General features: G+C 38.1%; 2 protein-coding genes across 2 annotated transcripts; both read right to left on the reverse strand.

The window, feature by feature from the left end:
* Positions 1-3,327: 3,327 nt before the first annotated feature.
* LOC135795408 (uncharacterized) lies at positions 3,328-7,083 on the reverse strand. The gene is given in 4 exon segments (XM_065307088.1): positions 3,328-4,683; positions 5,038-6,130; positions 6,209-6,284; positions 6,346-7,083. Coding segments are annotated over 4 exon segments (2,097 nt in total). The 5' UTR covers positions 6,538-7,083; the 3' UTR covers positions 3,328-3,947.
* A 7,173-nt stretch (positions 7,084-14,256) lies between these two features.
* On the reverse strand, positions 14,257-22,703 carry LOC135795289 (amyloid beta A4 precursor protein-binding family B member 1-interacting protein-like). The gene is given in 6 exon segments (XM_065306917.1): positions 14,257-15,619; positions 15,688-16,167; positions 16,170-16,985; positions 16,988-17,848; positions 17,947-18,175; positions 21,955-22,703. Coding segments are annotated over 6 exon segments (3,243 nt in total). The 5' UTR covers positions 22,234-22,703; the 3' UTR covers positions 14,257-15,041.
* Positions 22,704-27,736: the final 5,033 nt, after the last annotated feature.

Below are 27,736 nucleotides of genomic sequence, written 5' to 3' on the forward strand. Positions count from 1 at the left end.
TCTCTAATTTATTGCGTTTTGCTTTTCCATTTGCAGTTATTTCGTCAAGTTCCCTACAACTGACCGTTCCGGAAGAAAAGGTGTGTAGAAGGAAACTTGTAGCGTTTTAAGCCAAATTTTAATGACTCACTGAGTTGTAGTTACTTAACGATGCATGAAGAAAAAAATTAAGCAAAGCAAATGAGAAGAGAAAAAAACACTGATGCTGACATTGAAAATTTTTGACTGGAATTGCCTTCGGTTTGAAACAATGTTAGACTACCGGAAAGGATTAAATGTCAATTTATTAAAAGTGAAATTATTTAAATCACGGTAACTCAATGCGTTGTAGAAGATTATTTTTTTGCGTTTTACGGCGTAGTTTTGATGATGCACATGCTTCATTATGCAAATCTATTAATAATGCACCTACTAATTGAATAAGAAAACGCACACGACATAAACATTTACAATTCGCGATTTTCAATCGCTACTCGTGCTTGACAAGACTTTGGGTGTGTGTATTCGTTGAATAAATGCAGGTTTGTAATTATATTGACTGAAAACTGATAAACATGTTTGTGCTGTGAGGTAGCGAGTTGTTTTTTTAAGTATTATGTTTATTTGTCATTTATAACCTAATCAACACTTTAAAGTAAGAAAATGCAATATTGGTTGCCTATAACTTCAGAACCAGTAAAGCTACATTATTGTTTCAATCAATAAATTATTTTATTTTGCTCAGTAAATTACCGAAAAACTAATAATAATAATAATAATTTACTTTGAAATGACGAAATGTAATGTTGGTTGCCTATATCTTCTAAACTAGTGGTGGTAGAAATACCATTTTTGTTTTAATCAATAAATAATTTTATATTTTCTTGGAAAATCAACGAAAAACTGATTTAAAATTTATTATAAGTTGTCAAATGTATAAAATTAAGTTGAATGACATATACACTGATAGAGCGAGAGCCAGTGACGGCCAGACTTTCGTCATTTTAGGAAAGATGAAATTTTGTCCATGTGTTTCTCCAGCACAGGTAAGAACGATCCCCAATTATGAAACCTGGATCGTGGTTCCTTTGGCAGTTAACAGCCAACAAAGATGTACACATGATGACCTATGTTTCGTTATTTTAGCATACTCCATTTTTGCATATTTTGTTCGTAACATTATTATAACATGCGCTGCTCATTGCCAGTCACCTGGTATGGTTCCAACCCTAGCCAGACACCCCTAAAGTATTTTTTTTTAACTTTTTTACTTTCGTTATATTAGGAAAGCTGAATTTGATACACATTATACAGAGAGCTATGAAACTGTGTTTTCCAGCACGCCAGACAGTTTGGTCGGTTCTATCATCCTGCCAGACGCACTGAAAGTGTATAAGAGTTGCAAAAATTGAATTGTTTATACATGAAAATTTCGCATAATAGTAATTTTATTTCAACAAATATTTAATAATAATCATCACTGTTATCGATATCTCCATTTTCGCCATCACTGCAACTCCAGTCCGATGTTTGATCGTTATCAATATCGCCTGCTCCGTCCGTTTATACAAAAATAAAATAAAATCAAATTAACTGAAGCTTTTAATAAAAAAAAAATTGCGCAACTTTGATGCTAGCAGCTTACCACCTTGCAAGAGTGAGCTACTTCAACAATTTTTGCGAGCGTATCATATATGTTGTATATGGATTATTATTAAATATTTGTTGAAATAAAATTACTATTATTCGAAAATTTCATGTAGGTATAAACAATTCAATTTTTGCAACTCTTATACACTTTCAATGCGTCTGGCAGGATGACAGAACCGACCAAACTGTCTGGCGTCAAAGAAAACACAGTTTCATAGCTCTCTGCATAATATGTATCAAATTCAGCTTTCTTAATATAACGAAAGTAAAAAAGTTAAAAAATATTATACTCGTAGTTTAGGGGTGTCTGGCTAGGGTTGGAACCATACCAGGTGTCTGGCAATAAGCAGCGCATGTTGTAATAATGTTACGAACAAAATATGTAAAAATGGAGTTTGCTAAAATAACGAAACATAGGTCATCATGTGTACATCTTTGTTGGCTGTTAACTGCCAAAGGAACCACGATCCAGGTTTCATAATTGGGGATCGTTCTTACCTTTGCTGGAGAAACACATGGACAAAATTTCATCTTTCCTAAAATGACGAAAGTCTGGCCGTCACTGGCTCTTGGTCTATGAAGATGAATACATAAATATGTTCCAAAAGTGATTTCGACACTTTCAACCTTTGAACATCGGAATAAATTAACAACCTGGGTGGGTGAGTGTCAAAATACAAATGTCATTCTCTTTGTCTTGATCATCAACAAGTTGATTTTAATGTATGCGTGCGCTTTTGATGTTTTATTGGCCGTGAAACGTGCCGTGAATAATTTTCACGGACATAATAATATGTGATTATCACACACAATCACACACAGTGGAAATAATTTATTAAAAACTATAGATTATCCACAAAAAAATTAAACTTTCAAACTAAAGTTGAAAAAAACTATACTTAGCTACAGACTAATAAAAAAATGTGTGATTGTTCAACAGATTGTTTGAAATTGAAAATTTTGCCACCGAAATTAGCAAAACAAATGTGCACGCGCAGAAACTGTGCAAAACCATCGATACATTTGAAATCACAGTGCAAAATCGCTTGTGTTTTGAAGGTTTAATAATGAATTTTAACAACCGGCAAACACCAACGTCAATGGTTGCCAGTGATATGAGTTATCTTAATTATTTGCATTCGTAATGAAATATTATGAGAATTATATGCGCAAAATTCATGTAATACTCGCCGATTATGTTTTAAGTCTTTTTAAATCGATTTATATGGATGGAAACGGCCAAAAATAAAAATGAATGAACAATATTGAGAAGCGAGCGAGAAACACGCACGTCAGCGGCAATAAATTAACGTTTTTAATAACTTTTGTAACCGACTTCGACACGTGAAGTGTTTACGTTCACTTGAAATTTACTAATTTGATTTTTACTTATTAGCACATTGCATTAATTTAAAAATTAAAAAATACAACGAAAACAAAGCAAATGTTTATTTTGAAATGTTTACTATTGCTGATGTGCGTAATTTAACATTAAGTAATATTAATTACTTTAATTACACAAGTTTTAATGTTTTTTTATCATAAAATTACAAAAATTTATTTTTTAGATTAAAATTCCATCATTTTTTATATTTTACAAAGCTATGCAACACTTTAGACTAATGAAACGCAATGCTGGTTGCCTACAACTTCAAAACTCTCACTGAAAGAGAAATAATTTTTGTTTTAATGAATAAATAACAAAAACTACAAAATTTTAATGTTTTAAAACAAAATTCCTTCTTGTACTTACAAATTCTTACTTAATCAACACTTTGACCCAATGAAAAGTAATGCTGGTTGCCTATAACTTCAATACTTTAGTCTTTAGATCAAGTTCAGATTAATTTTATTAATAAAATGACAAATTAACATAAATCTAATGTTGCAATTATCCAGTCTATCCCAAAACTAGAACAACGACATAATTTTAATTCGTCACATACAACTTTTTCTCATTAACGCATTAATTAAGTGAAATATTGAGTGCCGATTGCAATCGGTGGTTGCACACATGTTGCAATTATTGCCCACGCTCTAGGTTCACACTTGAAGCTTGAAACTAGTATAAATTCGATTCGGATTTCAATTCGCAGACCAAGGTCGGAGGTTGGCTCGAATTACCTCAAAGAAGAAATACGGAGCAAGGTCGACACTAGGCGACTAGAGTAATTCAACATGGCACCTCGTGTACTCGTACCAAACTCATTGTGTGCTCAATGCATGACCTATTGTTCTAATTCTTACCCAAAATTACTGCCAAGGTGAACAAAAAAGTGTAAATAAATGTTTATTATGTAATAGTGAATATCTGGTGATTAATCTCCTTCCTCTTCTTCTTCATTTTTAGGTTCTTCAGGTGGGGGTGCTTCCGGAGGTGGTTCTTCAGGTGCAGGAGCTTCTTCAGTACGTGGAGGAGGAGGTGGGGCATCTCCTTCACCTTCAGGTGGAGGAGGAGGTGGGGGTGCTTCAGTAGTTTCACCTTCAGGTGGTGGGGGTGGAGGTCCTTCTCCTTCTTCACCTTCAGTAGCTTCTCCACCTTCTGGTATAACAGGAGGTGGTGGAGGAGCTTCTTGTGTGTATTGCATCCTTGAAGCTGTAATCTTTGCGTTTAATTTACTTGTGGTTGACTTGACTTTCATTTTACTTGTACTCATTGATGGTGGTGGGGGTGAGGTTGCTTTATCTTGACCTTCACCTTCTTCACCTTCTTCTTCGTCTTCAACTTGGGGTAATTCACTCATTTCCATTGGAGGTATGTCTTCCACTTCACCTCCTAGGTCTCCTAAATCTTCTTCTTCTTCACCGTGTAACACACCTTCAAATATCATCTCTTCTTGGTCTTCACCAATTGTATCTTCAATAAAAGTAGTGTGTCTTGGTTGAAGGGGAGCTATTTCCGCGTCTTCGTCCTCGTAGTTTTCCGGGAAGAAATGCGAACAGTCACGTTCTCCTGTATCAACGTTTGAGGACATGTAGGTTGGTCCTAGTTGGGCGAAGGCTAGAATAGGGTCTGATTTTCTTTTTGCTACTTTGAGGACCAATTTTTCTCCACTGGAAAATAAAAAAAATATGTTTAGGTGGTATTTAGAAGGTTTTAAGATCTTTAGGTATTGATATATAAGGTAAGAAAGATAAAAGGCCTCTACCCCCACCCAAAAGTGAAGGTTAAACACCTCTACTCCTTGTTGAAGGTGCAGGAGATGCCCCACCTCCATTTAAAAATATATTTAGGAAGATTTTAGAAGATTTTAGATAGTAGAGAAAGTGAAGGATTTCTACCCCCACCTAAAAATGAAGGTTAAACCCTCTACTCCCTGCTAATGGTAAAAGAGACTCCCTACTACCAAATAATTTAAAAACATATTTAGGAGCTGAACCCTTGACATACCATCAAATTTTACTTACTAATTAGTCCCTGTGAAGTGTTTCTAATACTGTTTCTTCGTCTTAGCAATAAGTTTAGCCTCATCAGGTTGATCCGAAGTGAAAAACCCAAACGCCAGAATCTCACTCTCATACTCATCCATAACCTTATAGATATCATGCTTCTTAAACACTTCAAACGCAATCGCAAGATGCGCAGGCGCTGGTTCCGGTTCCGGCAATATCAGCGCAGATGTAATCAAGGGGAAACAATATTTCAACGCTGTAGACTTAACCAAGTCATTCGCAGGTGCCCATAGACCCCAAAGATCCGCCTCGTCTACTTCTTCCTCCACAACTTCCTCTTCAACCAAATCTTCAATCTCAATTGTAATAGCCGTTGGACTAAAGGTGGAACTAACCCGTCTAAACTCATTGGGATCTATTACCTCAGCCACCTGTTCTTCTTCCGCTTCTTCCTCTTCAGCTTCTTCTTCTACCTCTACTTCCTCCTCTTCTAGTTGATCAATACCTTCATCTAACTCCAACATGGCTTGCATTTGTTGTTGTTTTATGGCTTCAGCTTCTTCCTGGATCTTTTTAGTTACCTGGGATTTTAACAATGAATAAGCAGGTGTCCCTGGTTCCCCTGGAGCAATTTTGGTTGCTCCATAAGCAAATTTTAGTATAGTTTCATCCAAAGGACCAGGATTCATCTCTTGATCAACTGTTAACATCAATGCTAGAGCACGTTCACTACAAAGGTGATGTTTGCATGCTTCAGGCATCTTATCAGGTGATAGGAATTCTATATCTTCAATTGCTTCCTCTGTAAGTTGAGGTCTTTCTTTTTTGGAGATAGCTATACCCGTATGAGGTAAAAATTCATCCAAAATATCACTGCTTTTTTTAACAGCATGCGGAAAAATGATGATTAATCCAAGATGCGCCATTGTATCCAATATATTTTTAGCCTGAGCAATTCGTCTGTCTTTGAGTTGTCTCTGGGCTTTCTCCACTTTAACCCTTTCACGGTCCTGTTCAATTTTGGCGTGTTTTTCAAATGTTGCTTGCTCCTGCTCGGAGTTTTCTTCTGGTAAACGTTGGGGACGTGTGCGTATTCCTTCCAAACATTCTTTTCTTTAACCATTTCATCCATAATCATTCTTTGTAATTCGGGGCGTTGGACCCAAAAGTAAACCTACTTGTTGACCTTTTGCGATAAACATCCATGTTGGTTCAGATTTATTACGAAAACGTTTCAGGGCTTCCACATTATTTGATCTAGCCTGTAAAAAACATTACAAAATTTATTTTGGATGTAAAATTAATTTAAATTTATTTTGGGACCATTCCAAGATGGAGAAAATCTCCCCCACTCTCAAGTTTTATCTTCTTGAGGTTTCCCTGCATTGCCAAGCATGGACCACACCATTCCGAGTAGATATCCACCACGAGAAGACCATCTCGCTGAAGAAACTTCTCCCATTCCTCATCGGAGGTGATATCAATCTGTAATTGAACTTGTTTTGCTTTCGCCATCCTGTCAAGACACTATTTTGATTAATACTCAATTGTTTGATCAATAGATTTACATACAAACTTGATGAAATTTAATTCAAAACTTCTTTTACTATATGCAACCAAAAATACACCTTTAAATGCACTAAACTTAAAATCTTCAAAATATTATCACTTTTATTTGTGAAACTGATAATTTTACACTCAAATTGCAATATCTATATATTGACGAGTTGATAACGTGTTTTCTATAAGTGTATGAAGTCTACGCGTCTTATCTTTTGACTTGGTTAAGTGCATGCGTCATCGATGAGTTCAATTTTCAAGTTTGGTGATTTGCAGTGATAAGCCCGAAGCTCCTAATTAGATAATTACCTGATGTGGTCCCGACGTACCCAATATGTGATCGCTTTCTTTGGGAAGCGGCATAGGGTATTCGAGACCACATTGAGGCACTGTGTTTTTTCTCTCTTATCTGTGAAGACTTTTTTTGTGCGTGCGCTTTTGTTTTCGCGCAGTTTCCTAATCACTGTCGTTACGTATCAATGAAATAAATTTGAACGTATGCAGTTTACGCTCAGCTGATTGTAACTGATCGCTTACTCGTTTTTTCACTTTTGAGAAGAGAAAAAGTTTATGGAATTGTTTCTTAAGTGTTAACATTGACTTAAGTTATCTTAATTGACTTAAGTAATTGACTTAAGTTATTTAATTTATGTTTAAGCATAAAATTACTTATAAAGTGTTATTCTTTTATTGTGATGACTTTATTTTTGTTTTACTTACTTAAAGCAATGCTTTCTTTACTTAAACTATTTTTAATTGAATTATGTATAAATAATAGTTTAAATTAATTAGTTGCAAATGTCTTATCGCACGTATAAGGGTCTAGGACATAGTTTGACGATGGAGGATGCTTAGATTCGTGTGTTCGAGACTCCTTGCGTGTTTTAAGTAAATATTTCTTTAAAAAAAAATTTCACTTTAAAAAAATTGCTTCACACTAAATTCCCGTTCAAAATCCACTAGTTAATTAGGAAGTTTTTAATATTATGTGGATATTTGGGCTTTAAATTGTGCGATATTAACCTGCAATTTGCAATGATAGTTGCACTTTTATCTTATAGTTAAGATAATGACGATAAAGACATAAGCGTCTAAATTTAAATTGAATTTCTGTTTTTTTAGAAATGTTGTTAAATAAACACTGATTTAATAAAGGGAATTATATTTTTTTATTATTTGTTTAATTTATGCGTTAATTTTATTAATTTTTTTAGTTTTTATTATAGTTTTTTATAAATAACGAATTTATTTACAACTTACATAAATGAAACATAGGTTGCGCTACGTGTACTGTAATTTATTTTATTTATAATAAAACGATATTTGGTTTACAAAATTGTGATTTTGAAGATATGGAAACGTTGAGACTTTAATAATAACATAATATAACGTATTGCCCTAAATTATCTCTAAAAATTTGAATTTTGTAATTTTATTGTTTTTGTTGTTTTATTTTGTTGTTTTTTATCAGACTTAAAATATAATGATAAATTAATAGCGAATAAATTAATTAATAAAATAAAACAATTCAATTTTGTTATATTACTAAAATAATAATAATAAACAATGAATTAGAATATAAATAAGAGAAAAGAATAAAATTTCGATTTGATTTATTTAAATTTGTGCACAATATAAATAACATTGTACTCAAAACCCAGCATTTATTCTAAAAACATCAACATTTAATTCTACCTGCTACAAACAAATATCTTCCATCATTCTGATATCAACAAACAAGTTTTTGTGATGTGAACATTCGAAATGAATCCTAGATGACGCTAGAATGCACTATTTGCAATAAAATAAATCAGGTGATGTCACAGCACAAGTTTATTTACATCAGTGAGGTGGTTTGATAGTGGTAGTGCGTGTACATCCATGTCCGTGTGAATTCAGACGGTAAAAGCGGCATTGAAAATGATTTGATTGTCGCGCGGCGCAAGAATATTAAAAAATTGCTGTAAAATTGACATTTTTTATGATTTTGGTTTTATTTCATGAAATACAGCTGTTCGCTTTTTAAATCATTTTAGTTTTATTTGTTACAACAAACAGCTGAGCAGCATTTCATCCAAATATTTGCTAGACAGGTGATTTCATTTAAAATGTTGAATAAAATTAAAAAATAAAATTTTTATTATTTATTTTGATTTTTGAATGTTTACTCAAATTTTTCATTAATTTATAATTTATATAAATTATTTTCTTTAAATTAAATGTAAAATATTTAATTTCAATTTAATAAACACTCACAATAACATGATTCGTGTTTTTAAAATGTTAGAAAGTGAGAAAGAATACATTAAATTCAATATGTGTATTTTGTATTGTTTACACCTTGTCGATTTCGGGTTTATCAATGCGTACTTCACATCACCTGATCGTCTTCGCGCGCATATCAGGGTGCGGGGTGAGAGGTAGGGTAATACTGCTTAATCGCAATCTTGCGCAGCGCACACGCAAGAGTATCAGTCGAGTGACAACGTTTGTTGCAGCGTGCAGCTCCGTTAAGCGATCGCTGAAAATTCACAAAATCTGCAGAAAAGTCGAGTTACCAAGTGAAAATCATTGCACCTTACCATCACAAGTAAGTCTCTTGCATTATATATTCATATTTCATTGAATAAACGTATAATATTTAAGATTTTTAAAAAATTGCATGCTGCAGTTTTTTTTATATGGTGTCAGATAGGGGTTTGCTTATCGCCGCGAAAGAAACACAATTTTAACGTTAGGAACAACGAACCTAGCTCATTTTGAAGAGCGAATCGCGTACATTAATGAATTCTAATTAGATTTTTCTTAAATTTATTAGTTTTTGTGTAATTCGAGTAATTTGGTTCTGCAAGCACCAGAATCATCGCGCGTACGTGAAGAGATGACCGCTGCTTCACCTTCGCAGAGCATGCGCGGCGTGCGCGTTCATCCTATCAGTTGTTTGTTTACTTTGCACATTTTTGTGGTGTTCACTTTGTGGCAGAATAGTGCCAATAGTGCAGTGCAAGTAAAATAAAAGAACATCGCGAGGTATTGAAATTTTGATTTCAAGATTTTTACACATTCAAACAATAGTAGTAAGCCGGCTTTATAATAAATTATAAAAATGTTTGGTTTATTTTTATACAGTGTATCAATTGTTACGGTGTGGATGGCAACCCCCTTTACTTCCGATGCTGGTTTGGTTTTCTAATTGGACTCGTGGACTTCGTCGACACATGGATGACTAAGTGTCATTCACCTTATCGCAGGTTTGAATTTTGAATTGATTTAATTTTGAAGCATGTTACTTGTTTTTTTTAATTCTACCTTTAACGGCATCCGCGTCGCGAATACTGTGAATAAAACTGTTATACTTTTAATTCCAATTTCATAAGCATTCTTATATTTGCAACGAATTAAAGTAGGTAACAAAGAAGAAAGAATGTGATAAAGAATACATTGAATTGAGTGTGTGTATTTTGGATTGTTTACGTCTTTTCGAATTCGGGTTTATCAATGCCTACGTCATATCACCTGATGTTCTTCGCGCGCATGCCGGGGTGCGGGGTGAGAGGTAGGGCAACACTGCTTAATCTCGCGCATCGCACACTCAAGAGTATCAGTCGGGTTCGAACGTTCGCTGCAACGTGCAGCTCCGCTAAAAAATTGCTGAAAATTCACAAAATCTGCAGAAAAGTGTCGTTACCAAGTGATATTCATTGCACATTACCATCACAAGTGAGTCACTTGCGTTATATGTTAATTTTTTTCAAATTAATTTAAAATATTTAAGATTTATAAAAATTTGCATGCATCGTGTTTTTTTTATATGGCATTAGATAGGGGTTTGCTTATCGCCGCGGAAGAAACGCAATTTTAACGGTAGAAACCACGAACCTAGCTCATTTTGTAGAGCGAATCGCGTACCTACATTAATGAATTCTAATTAGATTTTTCATGAATTTAGTAATTTTTGCGTAAATTTGAGTAATTTGATTTTGCATACCCGAAAACGTGGTGCGTACGTGACGGGGTGATCGCAGTTTCACCTCCGCAGAGCGTGCGCGGTGTGCGCGGCCGTCTTATCAGTTGTTTGTTTACTTTACACATTCTTCTATCGGTGACTTCGCGGCAGAATAGTGCCAATTGTGCAGAATAAGTAAAATAAAAGAACATCGCGCGGTGTTAGTTTGATTTTAAGATTTTAACATTTCGACAATAGTCGTTGCGTTTTGTGATAAATATTATAGTGAGTGTTTCTATTTATTATATTTATTTTTTGCTTTTATCATATTATATATTTCTTTGTGCTTTGTCATATTATTATTATATATTACATTTTCCTTAATTCTAGGACCCTGTGACCCGATCTGATGAGATGACCAAGCCATGAGGGACTAAGTATTTTCCATATTATTCTAAAAATGGGAACAGGTTTGAAAATTGATTTACATTGCTTTAAAAGTCGGTTTACTTTTGAAGCGTATTTTATTTTGTTCAAATTCTACTTCTAACGGCACCCGCGTCGCGAATTTTATGCCATGTTTGGACATAAATCGTAACTCGTATAATTCGAAATGAAGTGAGAAGTGAAATGCGCGGTAATCAAATCATAGGTATTGTAAAACAAAAGAACTTCAATATTTATATAAAATTTACTTATATTAATTGTTCTTTCTGCTTGTCTTCCAGGTATATTTTCAATTTACTTGGCATTTATTTGTAACTCGGGCGCGTTCGTTTTCGGTTTATGTATTTCTTGTTTGTACTAATATGTCACACCACTTCTTAACCGTTTATTCTTTATTATTTTTATTACTTCCGATATTTGAAGGATTTCTGAACATTCTAAATTAATTTGCTTACTGAATTCTCGGTTCAAAATTAAATTTTACACATATTTTTTATGATATTTTTTATTAATTATTCGTGATATGAATTTCACTTATGTTTTTAAGTTTACACGTTTTACACGTTTTTGAGGACATTATTAGAGACTAACTATTTTGTGTCTTGTGTAGTCAAGTTAGGTGGTTGAGTATTAGGTATAGATGTAGATGTAAATGTAGATTTTTGAGGGGTGTTGTATGTTTTCTTTAATGTTTAGGTATTTGTCGTTTGAGGTTTCACGTATTATTAAGGTTTTTCTATTGTATTGTGTTGGCGCCTTTGTGTTAGTAGATGTTTAGCGTAGTGGTGTAACAGGTAAACTCAAAAACATAACGGTAATTCATATCACGTACAATTAATTAAAAATATCATAAAAATTATTATGTATTACATTTTCAATAACGAAGACAGAAAAACAAATTTATTTCTTTTAGATATATTTTTTTAGTTGAAATTTAAGTCACTTTACTTTATGTTCTTGCTTTAAAAAAATCACTACCCTCCTTCCTAAGTATTCCCGCTAATCTATATTTACATTTGCAGCAATAACGTTACTCGCGATGACCTGGAGAGGTGTAACGAAATACTCATCGAGTGCGTGCGGGTCGCGACGCGGTCTATTTTAACCATTTTATAGAATCTCGATCAATTAGCTACCGAAAGAGGGTCGTGCCTTGTCCCCTTTCACCTGTTAGGGAAAGTACGCAGTGTTTATAAATATTTATAACTGTCGAAATCCATTCCGAGAGACATTCCAATCCCATGAGGGACGAGAGGGGATCCAAACCACTTCAAGCAACCTACCAGCGTTTTGGACCCAAGTTTGGAAAATATCGACGCATCCTCCTGAGAAACTCTGTCGTAGGATCCCAGTTTCTAGGAGCCGGATGAAGGTAAGTCGTGGTGATGACTTGGACCGGAGGGTAGTCACGAGTGCCCCTGACTGGCGGATGCGCAAAGCATTTTGCTGCGTATGTGACAGCCGAAGGGGAGACACACTCGGGGCTATGTCCTTGGTACAGGGATAGTCCACCCAGCATTGCTAGAATCGCCGGATGTCTTCAAGGGGGGTGAGTACACCTGACACCAAACTGGCTGTCTTGTATCTTTATGCGCAAACAAATGCACGTGCATACAATCATCATAACTGAACTCGTCGTCTATCCCGGAAAATACGTTTTGTTTTGTTTTCGCGATTCGCAATTCGGCTTTTCAGGCGCGATCAAAAAAAGAAAGAAAACATAATTTCGATCAACGTTTCAATTTTTTAAATTCGGGATACTACTATATAAAACGCGTTCAATCCAGTCGCGGTTTTCGCGTTTGCAACTCGGGTTTTTCAGGCGCGATACACACCGAAGGAGGAATACCAAAAATCGTGGATAACATAATGTCCACCAACGTTTAATTTTTTGGGAGTTGGAATACTCCATTAAATCCGTTCGTTTTACTCGCGATTTTCGCGTTTGCAACTCGGTTATTTCAGGCGCGCATCATTGCCAACCACGGCAAAACATCAATCATTTGAGTCAACATAATTCGCGGCCGTATAACTTCGCGTTCGTTTGCAATGTGTGAATGTGTAGACTGATGAATGGAACCCTATTTTTATTATTATTGTATGAATGCATTCATTGATTTGTTGTATTTATTATATTTGTGTATGTGTGTTAAATTTTGGACGATGTGCTTGCACATGGTACCAAAAGCCCGTTGCCCACTGGCGGTGCACGGGTCACAAGGCTTATTAAACTCAACTTGGTTATACCGCGGCGAAAACCGTTTCGCCACCCCAATCACAGATCGTCAAACGCGGTCGCGAGCATTATATTATTAAGAACGATAACAAACATTTTTACAACGGTCTGTGATTTAGTTAAGTATGTTGTTAGGCAGGGAAAAAGGCAGGTCAACTAAAATCTCGCGATAGAATTAAGAATCCTATCCACCAACCTTTTAGTGTGTGAATGATAATTATGTTATATATTTACATTATTTGATATATTTGTGTATACTTAATCAGTTTTCCGCTTTCAGAAGTCACCGCGAATGTTAGTACCGCGATATTGAGTCCGTGTGCAGGCAGGGTCGTATTAGGTCCAAACACATTTCCTAGTTTTCCTCACCTATTAACCAAATATATAAACTTAAAACAACTATGGTTGTCTTGATTTATTTGTCTGTGTGAAAGGCTCTACTAAACCAATTCCACATTTACTGTTATTTAAATATGTATTAATCAATTTTTCTTTCAGATAAAATCTGTATCTACTAAAATAAACAAATGCCTCTGAATATGTCTTTCAATACCTGAACTTAATTAAAAATATTTAATTTGTATGATCTGTTTTAGGTAACTGAAGATACATTTTTTCGTTTTATGTTTGTTTGTTTTGTTTCTGTCTTTTTTTATTTCTGTGTTTTTATTTTTCATTATGTGATCGTCTTTTTATGTTTGCCTTTGACTCAACGGTTATTTTCCTCCTTTTTAAACAAAAGAAAATAGCTGTTTAGTCATTAACCCGGCTCAGGGGTTGTAAAATGATCAACCACCTGAGTAAATCTTGTCAGGCGCGTCCATGTCGCGGGGGTGGGCACCATTTCAAAATATTTTTCATTAAATTTAAATTTACATCAATATTTTCAAAATTTCCAAAAAAAAATGGTGGCTAAGTTCTGACAAGGACCACTATTCAAATTAATTGACGTTTGTTAACATAAATCACACTATTTTTCAGACATCAAAGGAGAGAGGAAGAAGAAAACAGCATTCCAGGATATAAAAATGAATAACTTGTTAAATTCATAAATAGTTATATACTTGATCGATGGCAAAGTTATACAAAAAACAAATGTATTCAATTTGCAATATAAAACCGCCGTGTGCCAAAGAGGGCCCGGCGCAGAGGGAGAGATCTTAACTACAATAAGTATCAAATCGAACCTTTTACAATGCTCTTCATCATAATCATCATCCACGATCAATAAGTTCAACTATAAAAGTTTGAGGAATAATCAAATAACAGCTTTGTTTTATTCGCAGCGGCAAGCGCCTCTCGCAAGCGGAACCCTGTCTTCTTGTTTCTTTTTTTTTTGTTTCTTCACAAGCTGCGCTCGCCTATTTACAGACAACTTCGCCACATTCGCGAAAGAATTATTTGTGCTTACATACTTCATACAATCATTAACTAGAAGCACCATAAAATGTTTGACATTAAAATTAATCGAGTGAATATTGTCACTTTGTTCTTCATCTTCATCTTGGGACTAATCGTGAATTACGTGTACGAATTACTCTACTTATTATATACAAATAAAGAGAACAGAAAAACTTGGGTTAGGTGTATGTTCGGTTCTGCAAAACGCCAATAAATATGCGGTGCATGCAATAACATGATCACCTCCTCACTTGGGAATCATTTATAAGTATATATATGTATATATATATAAAAAAATTGCAAAAGGTATACGTCCGTAGAAAAACGTACAAAATAATGGCACATTGTTCCTAAATAACGTTATCATCACATTTTTGCTTTATGTCTCCTTGGATTTGCTCATTGTTAGTCATAAGTTGATGCGAAAGCTCAATGCAGCTTGCTAGACAAGTGCGTCGTCTCCGAACGCTTCGGGGGCGGTGGTGGCGGCCGCTTTGAATTACGTCCGTCATTTCCTCCTTGTAAATGCAAAGGACTTGCAGAATATTCAGCAACTTCAGTCACCTCGGCGTCTCGATAGACATTCTCGTAGAAATTATTGGGACCGTAGTGTTCTTGTACCCAGTTAGAAACATTCGTCTCTTTGTAATCAGGCAGAGTAGCAGGTGGATCTCGGAATCCTAAGACCTCATGCGGTGTGGTGTTTGGTTCTTCTAGACACTTCTGAGCCACTTGCCACTTTTTCCGCATCACGCGCTGAATCTCCTTGAGGAAATCCACTGGGGGATCAGCTAGTTTTTTCGGGCTTGAAAGACGAGTGTTTTCCGATCGTCGTGGTGGGGCAGGTTTACGTGGCAGTAAAGCTGGCGCCTCTTGCGGGATTAAATTAAACGAAATCTTCTTGGTTTTTACTGGACTTGTGATGCTGGTGGCACGGCGGCATGAAGCGTAGTCGGAAGACTGCGTACGTAGTGACGAACGCAGTCCATTGGTGTTGTTGAATGTTCCTGATGGTGAAGAGGACACTGTTTGACGGTATGCTAGTGGAGTAACATAAATCGGTGCTCCAGCATACTCTGTATTTCCATTAGTGTGGAAACCAGGGGATTACTCATTGTAGGCGTGCTACAATTTGAATTCGACGAATATCGCACCGGTGAGAGCACAGACGGAGTAGTTTCAGGACTCATCACCGGCGTGCAATTCGTAGGAGTGCAATTATTACTCTCCCGGTGTCGACTTTGTCTCAACGTGTCATCATCCTGCGGTAGAGGTGGTAGAGACATCAGAGATAGTTGACTTCCGGTTAATTCAGACTCGTGTAGTGATGGCAAGTCTCCAGGGTTCGGGGGCGGTGGGAGACTGTCCAGGGAAGTCGTTGAACAGTATAATTCCGGCGGTGGTGGGGGTAACTCTCCTTGGATACTCTCAACGAGACTCTGTATTTGTCCCACTGAAGGTGGTGGTGGTGGCGGCGGTAACGAAATCAACGAATCAGACATCCCCGCAGCTGTTGCAAGCGGTGATAAGGGACTCGAATGAATTCCCTGCGGTCACTCGGTGTGGTACATCCACAACTATCTCCACTTCGTGTGCTAACAGACTCAATAGACCCACGTTTGTATGAGTGTTGTCTTTTTAGCGTTTCTGACATTGAACCATCATCAGAATTCGATGATTTTCGACGACTGTGTCGCCTTGTGAGTGTGCCTGTGTTAGTATATGAAGGACTATTCGGAACATGGTCTGTTTCATCTCTTTCATCCCTGGTTTCACCTACTTCTTTTAATTGTCTTGTGATGTTTGTTAATGGTATCGAAGGCTTCATAGACGGCTTCCGTTTGATAGTTCCGGTAGGGAACTCGGAATCAAACGCATTCTCACAGCTGGACGGCGCACCGTCTGACATACAACCGCTGGAACTTGAGCTGCTTGCTCGACTCTGCCGCCCGGAACTGATCTCGCTCGGGGTGCTCGAGCATGCTTCACTTTGTGTCATATAACCCTCGCTGGGTGCGTAACTCTGACATGGCGTGGTTACATTACTCTGCGGGATGGAACTCACTGAACAGCTGCGTGCATGCGCTAACAAGTCTAAATCCTCCTGCGCTAGTTCCTCCATCAGGAAGCGGTAGTTTTCCATTACTTGTTTGCCTACCTTGGCAATGCGCATGCCCACCATCCATTTGTCCAGGGTTTGTTTATCCTCACAACAGAGGTATTTTATGTACTTGGTACTCTTTGGTTCCTGCAGTCTCGGGTGTTTGATAGCGAAACAAAAGTCCGTCGGGGCCTTGAACTTCTTCTTCCAGCCAACACCGTAGTAAATTTGATTCACGTCGAATGTGGCTAGGCAAACCAAGTCTTTGGCACTTTTAGCTTTTCTTTTTGCACGTAGTACAAACCGGATGCACGCAGGACAAAATGGTACTTTTTCCAACCTAGAAATTAAAAAATACATAAATTAAAATTATTTTGAATTGTTTTAATAAAAACGCGTACCTTTTTGGAGTCTGATTTTAAATACAAAGGTCCTTCGACTTCAGGCATGCCACCACCTCCAGGCCCAACATTCGATGAGAAAAACTCTTCTAAAAGCAAATTCCGCGCATGTTCATCGTGTTCCACCGCACCACGTGTACGATCATTCGCGGCGAGTATAAAACGCTCCGGTTGCATAAACAGCATGGTTTTATCAGGCCTCTCGGCAAAGTAAATCTTATTCTTTGAGTCCCTCGTCCACAACATCAGGTTATCCACGAGGAGTTCATCATCTTCATAGACACGCTCCATGTATAAATCGGGTAAATGCTCGACTAATCCCCATTTGGGATCCATTGCCACGTGGTTTTTATCTGCGACTGTTCTCGTCACATATGCACACGTCATTTTCTCATCTACTAATAAACTCTTTGCGGAACCATCCATAGTGAAGACTTTCACAAACAATTTCTGAATATTCGCTTCTTTAATCTTCTCCATCGCCATGCGAATCTTCTCCGCTTTGACGCGACTTGCCTCATCAGACATGAGAAGTAATGTTGTAGGCGGTTTGACATTACTACCGCCGCTACTCGCGGAAGATTCGCTCGAGAGCATGCTGACGGTGTCACTGAATGCGGAGTCGTTATCCGGCGAATCAGTCCGGTCGGTTTTCTGCAACATTGTGGAGTCGTCGTCCATTTTCAGACGGCCGGCGTCGGACGAGATGCGCGCACTCATCGCTTTCGACACATCTGGAATTATTAAAATACGTAGAATTATATATCAGTATATGTGTGCGTGTGACTGGATGTGGTTTCTTTGAGTAAACATCATGACGCCAAACACTTACCAGACTGTCGCTTGCTGTCACGCGCGTTGCCGATTTCCTGATCGCATTGCGTCTCCAACGCGCAGAGCTCACCGAGGATCGCGTCTAGGTCCACTTCGGGACTGTCCTCTAAATTCGCCATCGAGAAGCGAAAGCCGTCGATGCGCGGCGCTGCAATGTCCTGATTCAGCGGTTTGAGGGACGTTGAGGATGTGTTGAACGATGAGTTGGACGTACCTGCGTCCAAACCCTAGAAAAAAATGAAATTATTTTTAGTAAATTTTATCATAAAAATGTTGTCATAATTAGGGGTGAGTGTGACTAAGTGTTGAGGGAAGCGCAAGAGCAGAAAATTACATTTTCTGAAAGTGGAACGCGCACGTGAAATGAGAGCATCGCATGACCGGGACATGCAATAATGGGGTGGGTTCAACAAAGCGCAACGTGACCTTTTTCGTAATGATACAAACAAGGGCCGCCGTTGGACACGCAAGTCAACTACTAACCACGCACTAGTGTATACTTAGAATAAGAGTAGTAGATATGTAGGGATATGATAATATTGCACCTTTCCAAATTTCCACACTTTGAACATGATGCTGAGGGGACGGAGTATAATAGCACGTAGAATCTTACGCAATTCCACACGTACACTTGGCAATCGAATTCGTCGATGGCGGCACACGACACGTGCATTTCTATAGAGGGTTATTTGTGAAATTGCATAGGCGGCATGCTGGAAATTCCCGGCGGCGGCGGCGGCGGCGGTGGTACGGAAGGAGGACGGAGCCGAACTGGGTGTGACGTCACCGCGACAGACACCCGGGAGCGCGCTAGCTGCCGCCGCCGTGTCGGCAGTACCGTACTACGATTTTACTACGCCTGGCTGGCGGGGGTGGCTGCGGCGGCGGCGGCGGCAACCTGGAATTTAGCGCACCGAGCGAGATAACACGAGATGAGTGGGGACGTTTTGTGGCTACGGTGCGGCAGTTACCACACACAACACACACACGAAATTTCAAATAAAATGCATCAATTCCACGTACGTAATTACTGTAAATGGTAAATAATACGATTTGCAATTGTAATCATCGAAAAAAGAAGTCAAGTTCAACACGCCTGGCGACGTAACAAGCAAAAACAATTAATTAAAAAATTGAGGTCGTCCACCTTTCGAGCACAGCGCAGCGCACAAACGCATGGAACGATGGATGGACGACCGGAACAACAGCCACGAATTCGCCACAACATGCCATCGAGCAGGTCGCACACGAACGCTCTTCGTTCGCCATGTGTGAGGAGCGAGTAATTAATGGACAGAACTTGGCCGATCTTCCAGTTCATTCGGTGCCAAGTGTATTTTCCACATTGCAAAAACAACTTCCATGTCTTATATGAGAGCTATAAATCATGCGCTAAGGATGCGTCTAACGAGGAAATCGCCTACGCGAGCAATAGAATTAATCTATGCGGATTCCCAGCGGTTTAACATTCACAAACACAACATAACCTCAAATGCACAAGTGCAATATGTGTGTTTGGTTAGAGATCAAGATGAAACTACCAATAGTAAATTGTAATCGTGTTATTTCACGAAATTCAGTCAGGTGCAATTGATCCAGACAGGATAAAGCACTTTGAGCGTTTAATAATGTACACCCCACCTGCGCTACCTGTCGGCCGAACCCCTAAATTGATTGCTTCCATATTGGATTGGATTTGTGCATTGAGTTGCCTATAATCTCATCAAAATGACTCCGCAAAAAAAAACAAAATTTTCGTTTTAGTTGAACAACTTTGTTGGCTTTGGACTTGAATTGAAGATGTTGATGTAAATGATGCACTTGGTTCTTGAAATAATACAACGTTTGGCTATTTTTGGCTCTGCACGTCGAGGCGTCACTGCATTTTCGTGTCGGGACGCATCCATAACGTCGACATATCAGCGACAACTGCAAGTTTAGCTTTTTTGCTCGTTTCGCTTGCCTCCAACGCGCTTAAATGCGTATAAATATATCACGGCGAGTTTAAACTTTGCACATTTCTATCGCAATGAGACAAAAACTCTTGATTGAACGCAATAGTTGCGTTGTTTTATGTGTTGCGGCCGCTCAGGGTCGTTACGATTCGATGCCTTCTAGCATCTAGCACACACAGGCGGCCATAATCAGTAATCATCCGCACGAACACAGAACGCGAACCGTTCTTATAGCGCGCTTAATGTTGATGTTGCGTTGAAAAATGATTGAATTAAAAATAATTAAAGTTAATTGCGAGGAGTTTACATCCGAGGCCTATGGTATACCAGCAGAAAACGTCCCCGCCGCCATTAGTGACGCGCGCCGCGTTACAAAATTAAACATTTTTCGACTGCTGGTTTTTATATGTATAGTTTTCATTCCAATCACCAAGTGCATGTTTTCGGATGACGTCGAATGCATGCGATGAGTCATCCACAATTGAATCATTTAGGGTGCTCGTGATGAGGGAGAGATGATGAGGGGTCGGCCGGTGATACCGCACCCCCAAAAGTGACTAATACAAGTGCATGCATGCTGAATGCATCAGTGACTAGGCAAAATATCATGACTTTTATTTTATATTGAAAGTAATGCGTTGAAGTGAATGCGCAAACATAACCTATATGCAGATCTATGCAAAATGGATGGTGAACGTGACGAACGTCATAATACCGCAACTTTCGTAAATCTCGTGTGCGGGTTTTTTTGTTTTTCAATGTGCAGAGACATATCGCGTTACGCAGCGCGACACGCTATCAGCACATTTCCTGTTAAGTAAGTTAAGTAATGTTAATAACACAAACTTCCAGTAGCGCAACATGATATCAATATCTTTTTCATTTACGTTTGAAAAATATTTATTTTATTAGTAATTTACCGATTCTTCCGAACAATGCGAGACGTTATCGTCGCAACAGCAGCCGCACGATGATGCTATATGAACTTCCTGTTTGCGAATCGCAAGCGTCGCATTCAGCTGACTCAGGCATTGAGCGTGAATGGCGTCGTTGTTGCTTTTCCGCGATGATGAAAATTTCGCCGGCGATCGACGCAACCAATCCATTTTAATTTACCCAAATTACTTCATATTTAAATGTAAGTTTGAAAATTTTATTCAAAGTCTAAGATGTTGTTGAATTTGTAGACGCTGGGCAAAGTCCAAAGAGCAACAACACCGCCGTGCGGTGTAAGCCACTACCATCTGGTCTCCCGAGAGCTTTTCTCACGCTTTGCACACACTTCACAATGCACACATAAACATAAACAAATTAATAAAATTCGTTTATAATCAAAACAAACATTTGACGATTTCAAACATAATTTTGTACTAATACAAGTAGGAATAATAAAATGTATGCGGCGAGTTGAAGAGGTCGCGATACGCGCACATTGCCCGCCTAATGGTAACTGGCGTTTGCCTGCTGGAAATATGTTGGCTGCACCGCGACGCGGAGAGTCGTAACGAGACGCAAGGCGCAAGTAAAACGCTTGTGTACTCCAGCGCACATGTGTTGTACTCGCCGCCATCGCTCGTTTACATACACACACACGAAACTATTGAGATGCAGTGCAGTAAATGCAAGGGAGAGGCACACAACTCACAAGTCGACTTATTGAAATCGAACAACATGTGCCCCAAGTGGTAATACGGTCATAAAATCACATTATATTGAATATTGACACTTTTCCAGTGTAATACTATCATAAAAACGCTTCCCTAACACGTCATAAACATGTTGATAATATTTATTGACGAAAAGAAAAGAAAATGGAAGATTTGTTCGTTTTGACAGCAAAGAAACATAATGCTATGTTGGTTGCCTATATATAGATCATGTCTCTTCCGTTTGCGAAGAGGGACGCTACTCAAAATGGTTCTGAGCTCGACTTCCTGACAATCTGTATAAAAACTTGACATATTTCCATTTATGAATCACTTTATAAGGTCTTGCAAAGCTCGCTTCGGAGATGTCTTAAGTTAAAACTCTTTGTTGGTTTCTTTACTAACCTTAATATAGGATTGTAAACTGAATCGTTTGAAGGCGCCAGCGTTGCGATCCGACTGCGAAAAGCTCATGCTTCGGCTGCTCGCCATGCGCTGCATTCCTTTGCCCGGACCACCATCATTATCAACAACGCAATCCGACGCGTTTTGGCTGCTCGACAGCGCGCTGTTGTGCACGCGGATCAACCAATAGACATCACCGTCATTATTCGAATTTGTTTTAATTGCATCTTGTTGTTGATAATGTTGTTTCGAACGAAAACTCCCGAACATACGCTTCATTTTGTTGAATGTTTCGTCAAATTAATTTAAATTAAGTTAAAAATGTCATTTTTTGGTTTTGGCGTGTTTTTGGCGCGTTGTGGATGAATAAAAGAACGCACCTTCACCTCTCACAGCAAAGCACACACCGCACGAAGAGCTATGGAGCAACTGGTGTGTCGGAACGTGAGCGTCACGATGGCATCCACCGCCATCCAGTTCTGTGCGTTCCTCTCCACAAGTAGAACCGACCGAGAATACCGCCGAGAGTAGAGCAGGTATAGAGCGGACTCGAGGTTGAGTCGTATTTGAATGTGGTGAGTGGAAGTAGGATGCGAGTTTTCTGTGTGTGTTTAAAAAGGGCTTTGCCTCTCGAAACGTGAATCCGCGCCTCGTAATGAAGCGGCAATCCGTGAAGAACTAGTCGCTGCAAAAACCTTTGACCCTTTTCGGCCCGCAGCGCTGTTACCATGGCGCCTGCACATTGCACAATTAACATAATCAACCCTAAAGTGTACAAGTACCACATTCTGCTTTTATATACACGAAATGTCTAAAATTTCATTTTATTTTTGTAAAATTTGAAAATTGATTTAATATTTCAAGTCCCTTTGGTTTTGCAAAGATAGTGACGCCTTGTGACAGATGGCCAGGTGTTGCAGAGAGGCACAAGCGCACACGCTGTGGACGCATGTCCATATGGCGCGAATCGATGCAGCTGCCGCTTGCTTTTCCTCTTTTCCTCTCTCTGCGCCACACGTCCCCCGAAAAAAGATTAGTTTACTGAGCTAATGCGACGCGAGTTGCTCAGCGCGTGTCGCGACAAAGACCCAATCATTATAAACCTATGCAGAAGAAAGAGAAGAAAATTTTGAGAGGTTTTGACGCTGGAGGAAGAGCGGAAACTGTAAACTGAGATGCACAGCTATACTAAAAGCTCAAAAGCATGAAAAATAGACAGAGATACAAGTGGAACATGGTATTAGTTAATAAAAACAGTTGCACCCTCGCGCATCCTAATTTATTTTGGACGTGTAGGCTAGAAAACGACACTTCTATAGATTCTGAAGTGTAAAGGTTCTAAAATTATACTTTTGAAGAGTTTTATGGGTTTTTATATAATTTAGGAGCATTTTAAGGTTATTTATAAAGAATTAATGATTGTGCAATAATATTGAGTGTATATAACTGAATTTAGGTTAGGTTTCTTTTCGTTTTATAAGATTTTGAACGTTTTGATTGATTTTGTGCAGTTTTAGTAGATTTTAAGGTTAGTTATGGATAAGTAATTGATTGTGCAATAATATTGACAGTACATAACCTAATTTGGTTCTAAAATTTCGCATTAATACAAATTTTGAAGGGATTTATTGCTCGTATATAATTTTAGTACATTTTAAGGTTATTTATAGAGGAATCATGCTTGTACAATAATATTGCCAGTGCATAACCTCAATTTAACACTAAAATTTTGTATAAATACAAATTTCCGTGATTTTTATTGTTTTTATTTAAATTTGATGCATTTTAAGGTTAATTCTAGAGAAATAATGATTGTGCAATATTTTTGTCAGTAAATATTCTAACCTAAATCAAATTTTTGAAGATTTTTATTTTTTACATAGTTTTAGTCCATTTTAAGCTTATTTATAAGAAAATAATGATTGTGCTGCATATAACCTAACTTAACCTATGTTTACTTCAGTTTTATGTGCATTTCGGTATGTGTTTGCCGAAGATAGACAGGTGGCACGCGTGGGCGATTTACCGTAATGCGGCTTGCGATGCAGGCGCACCGATAGTGCCTATGAAGTAACTCGAAAGTAACTGCAACGCGATAAGCGCAGCCGCACGACATGGAAAGCAAAATAAACGAAGTACAAACATCTCGGTGCACGTTCCGAGTTCATTATAACGTCGCGTGAACTCGCAAAAAGAAAACTTATAGTCCATAACGAGCAAAACACCCACACAAATGACTAATACACAAAAAATACATAAAAGTAAATCCAGAAATTGTAATTTTCTTGCATTTTTGCATGTGCACCTGGTGGAGTGGAGTGATTCAGTTTTTACCTGTTTCCTATTATATTTTCACATTTGTATAAATATTCTATTATACAGCATGATGTGCACCCTGCACACGTTTCTCATTTGTATGCGCAGCGTCTTCCGAAGCGAGTAAAGTGCACCTGCTTTGCGGTGTGTTCGCCTTGACGCACACTGCACTCGTGCCACAAATGTTGTATTTCGGCAGCGGCAGCATAATAAATATATGATACATATAAAATCAAGCCGCTGTGGACGAATGAGAAATGAGAAGTAAGAAAAAATCTTACGTGACACGCGCGTGCGCCGGTGTGATTTCGTCGGTGATTACACCACGCGAGGAAACAAAAAATAAAAAATAAAAAATCAAGATTTAAGTTGAAAGGAAGCAGTAGCGGCAGCTGCAACAAACTATATCAAGAGACAAGTTACTCTAAAGAAGTAAAATTGTTTGTCCTGCTGTTGCCATGCGCAAGGATTGCAGGAGATTGCAGGTGCCGAAACACCTGAACCAATCACAGTCTCATCATTACACCGCCGCAATCGCCAAAACCAGATGTAATTTATCATCGTGTTCGTAATAAAGTAATCAGAGTTAAAGATCTGATTCGAATACGAAATGAAAGTGGACAATATGATTGTACAAGCTGCTTGAGATTAATAAAACTCTCTACCTACACATTTATACACTGTGCAAGCATAGTAAATAATATATTTCAATTTGAAGAATAGAATTAGAGAGGCAGGGCTTTTGACAGGACAAAAGCACGCACTCCTACGACACCCGTGGCGTTGCCATTGACGATTTTCTTTGGTGACCCACCAAAGTGGAATAAGATTTATTTTTATTATAAAAACTTCTGAATAAAAACGTAAAGTAAAAATAGCTACAAATCACGAAATAAACAAGAAATTAATTTACTTTTATGTTGAGGATGTTCATATGTATAAGTTAAACAATGAAATATTGTTGTGATTGATGGCCGGAAACGGAAGTACCTCTGCGCACCTCTTCTGTGCGTCTGAAAAGTTGAGTTGAGTTTAATCGTTTGTCGAAACAAAAGAACTTTTTGTGGTGTGGTTGTGTATGCATACCGATTTTTGAATACGCTACCGCCATCACTGTATTAAGTTGTGTATGATTACTTCGAGCGTTGTCCACTAGATGGAGTTAAAGTAGTCGTACGCTTTTTATATTTTTACTACCATTCGATTTATGGTCACGTTTGTGTTAAGTGGTAGGCAACCAAGAATACAAATCAACATTTACTAGTATGTATTAGTATTTACTAGGAATAGAAATACGCTGCATAACTCAATGAAAGCTGCTCGTCAGTAACGAAGTAAAGTGAAGTTTGTAAAATCGATAACTTTCAGTTTTCCGTTTGCGTGGCGCGCCGTGTTTGTCGTGCCTTCGGGTGTTTTCCACGCTTTCCCCCGGTTCGAATGCGTTTATTTCGAGTTTCCCAGCACGCTGCTTAGTTATTTATTTATTCCTTTTTATTCGTTTTATTTCTTTATTTCTTTGTGGCGCGCGCGGGGCGAGAATTTACGACGACATAACGCGAGTTTTCCTCTACGCGCTTATAGAATTTTTCGTTTTTCCCCGTTACGGAGCGCACGTTCGTGTTTATTCAATCAAAATAATCGGCGGTAATTTCGTAATAAGAGCCGCTTGGAAATACGTAAATTACATCGGTTTTTCGACGTGCGACAATTGCGTACTGCTCTGCGGCTGTGGCTGTGGAAGAGTTTTACTTTCGTAATTTAGTTAATGGCAGGCGGGAAAATTCAGCGTCGTCGTCGTGAAAAGCGAGATTTATTTCGTCCGTATGCTTATCGCTTTCGGCTTTTCCTTTTCGTGCACATCCCGAAGGAAAAGTTTTCCCCTCGCGCGAGAAGTGGTTGTTCACGAAACAAGAAACGCGTTTACATCGAAAAGTTTCGCTTGTAATGTTCGGCAACTAACTTTGTTGCCGATTTACAACTTGAACTAATATAATTATTCAATCGTGAATGTAATTATTTACGTGTAGTATGTTTCACTGAAACCTAACCTGAAATTTGTGCTATTTGGAAAAATGTTGTAGAAGTTGTGCGCTATGTGCACACCGCAACCCTCTTGCTGTCCCGTTGTGAGGCGAGGGGCAGCCATAACAAGCGTCACTGCCGCCTCCGACCGCCTGCGCGCTCTGTGCAGTGCAGTGTGCCGGCAAAACCGAGCACAAACGGATCGATAATATGATAATTCGGTGCGCTTCATATCGGTTTCGCTTCTCCAACCGCCGCCACCGCCTCCACAGCTTGCATAATACATCACATTCAAGATGTACGAGTACACATATACGTTCAATAAGTAAAATAATTTATTTACAAACGTAATATCCACTTAAATTCAAGCAAAATTCGATTTTCTTAGTCTATATATTTTTATGTGAGATTTTTATCATCATAGCGACACGTTTCGCAAAATAAACCCGGCGATAATAAACCAAAACCAATTTGGGGTGAAATTTCCCTTCTTATACACCAGCAAAACCAACAAAAGAAATATATAAGGAAGAAAATGTGAGATACGTAATTTCGGCTGACCTTTTCAAGCCGCAATCCGAAATCTCGACTCTCCGACCAATACATGCATGACCGGGAAATCTCGAGGAAATGCGGATGACTCACCCGACTCTATACGCGCGATCATTTCCTCTCGAGTGCGCGCTCGCGATGCCAACAATACGCGAATCACTAAAAGCACGCGCTTGTCGACAAACAAGATGATTCATTTTCGATTCCCGTTTGCAGTTGAGCGCAAACGATCAATGGGGATTCAATCGCAAACAAACGAAACCAGAGATGTGCAATCTGAATGAAATCCGAGTAGAAAATCTTACCTAATTATTGATTATTTATTCACTCAAATAGAATAATGTAATTGTAAGTGTAATTCAAATGAAAATTATTATTCCATTGGAATTTCCGACGTAAATTACAAAATTTCACTTAGTTATTACACTGCAACCTTCAGAGAGTGCAGTAATGACTAACTAAGCTAACAAAGCCAACAAAGTTTTAGGTGCAGGTAGTCAGGAAGCTACGAAACTAGAGCTAATTAGTTTCCGGGCTGCATTTGCAGTCTACACTTCAATTTGCGGTTTGTAATCAAGTTAAACAGTAAAATTTCACGTTTTACCAATGTTACAACAGCGCCACCTATGCATCTGTCACAAAATTTTATTATTTTAATATTTTATTAGTTTTTAATCAATTTAAAAGCGTATAATGCTCGTTTTTCACGTAATTAATAAATAAATGTCCGATTGTACGACGTTATGCATTTAAATTTTTTATTCGATGCATTTTAAGCTTGTCTCGCCACAAAACAATGGTGAATAGATAATAAACATTGTATATTATTGTGCATTATTGTCCACTCGGGTTGATTATTCCGTTTTGTTCTTGTTTTCTTTTTTTTAAAACA

The sequence above is a fragment of the Atheta coriaria genome, unplaced genomic scaffold, assembly GCF_025399875.1.
Source record: "Atheta coriaria isolate IRGN ID8LTWV9N9 unplaced genomic scaffold, Caltech_Dcor_3.1 hic_scaffold_7_pilon, whole genome shotgun sequence".
Lineage (NCBI taxonomy): Eukaryota > Metazoa > Arthropoda > Insecta > Coleoptera > Staphylinidae > Dalotia > Dalotia coriaria.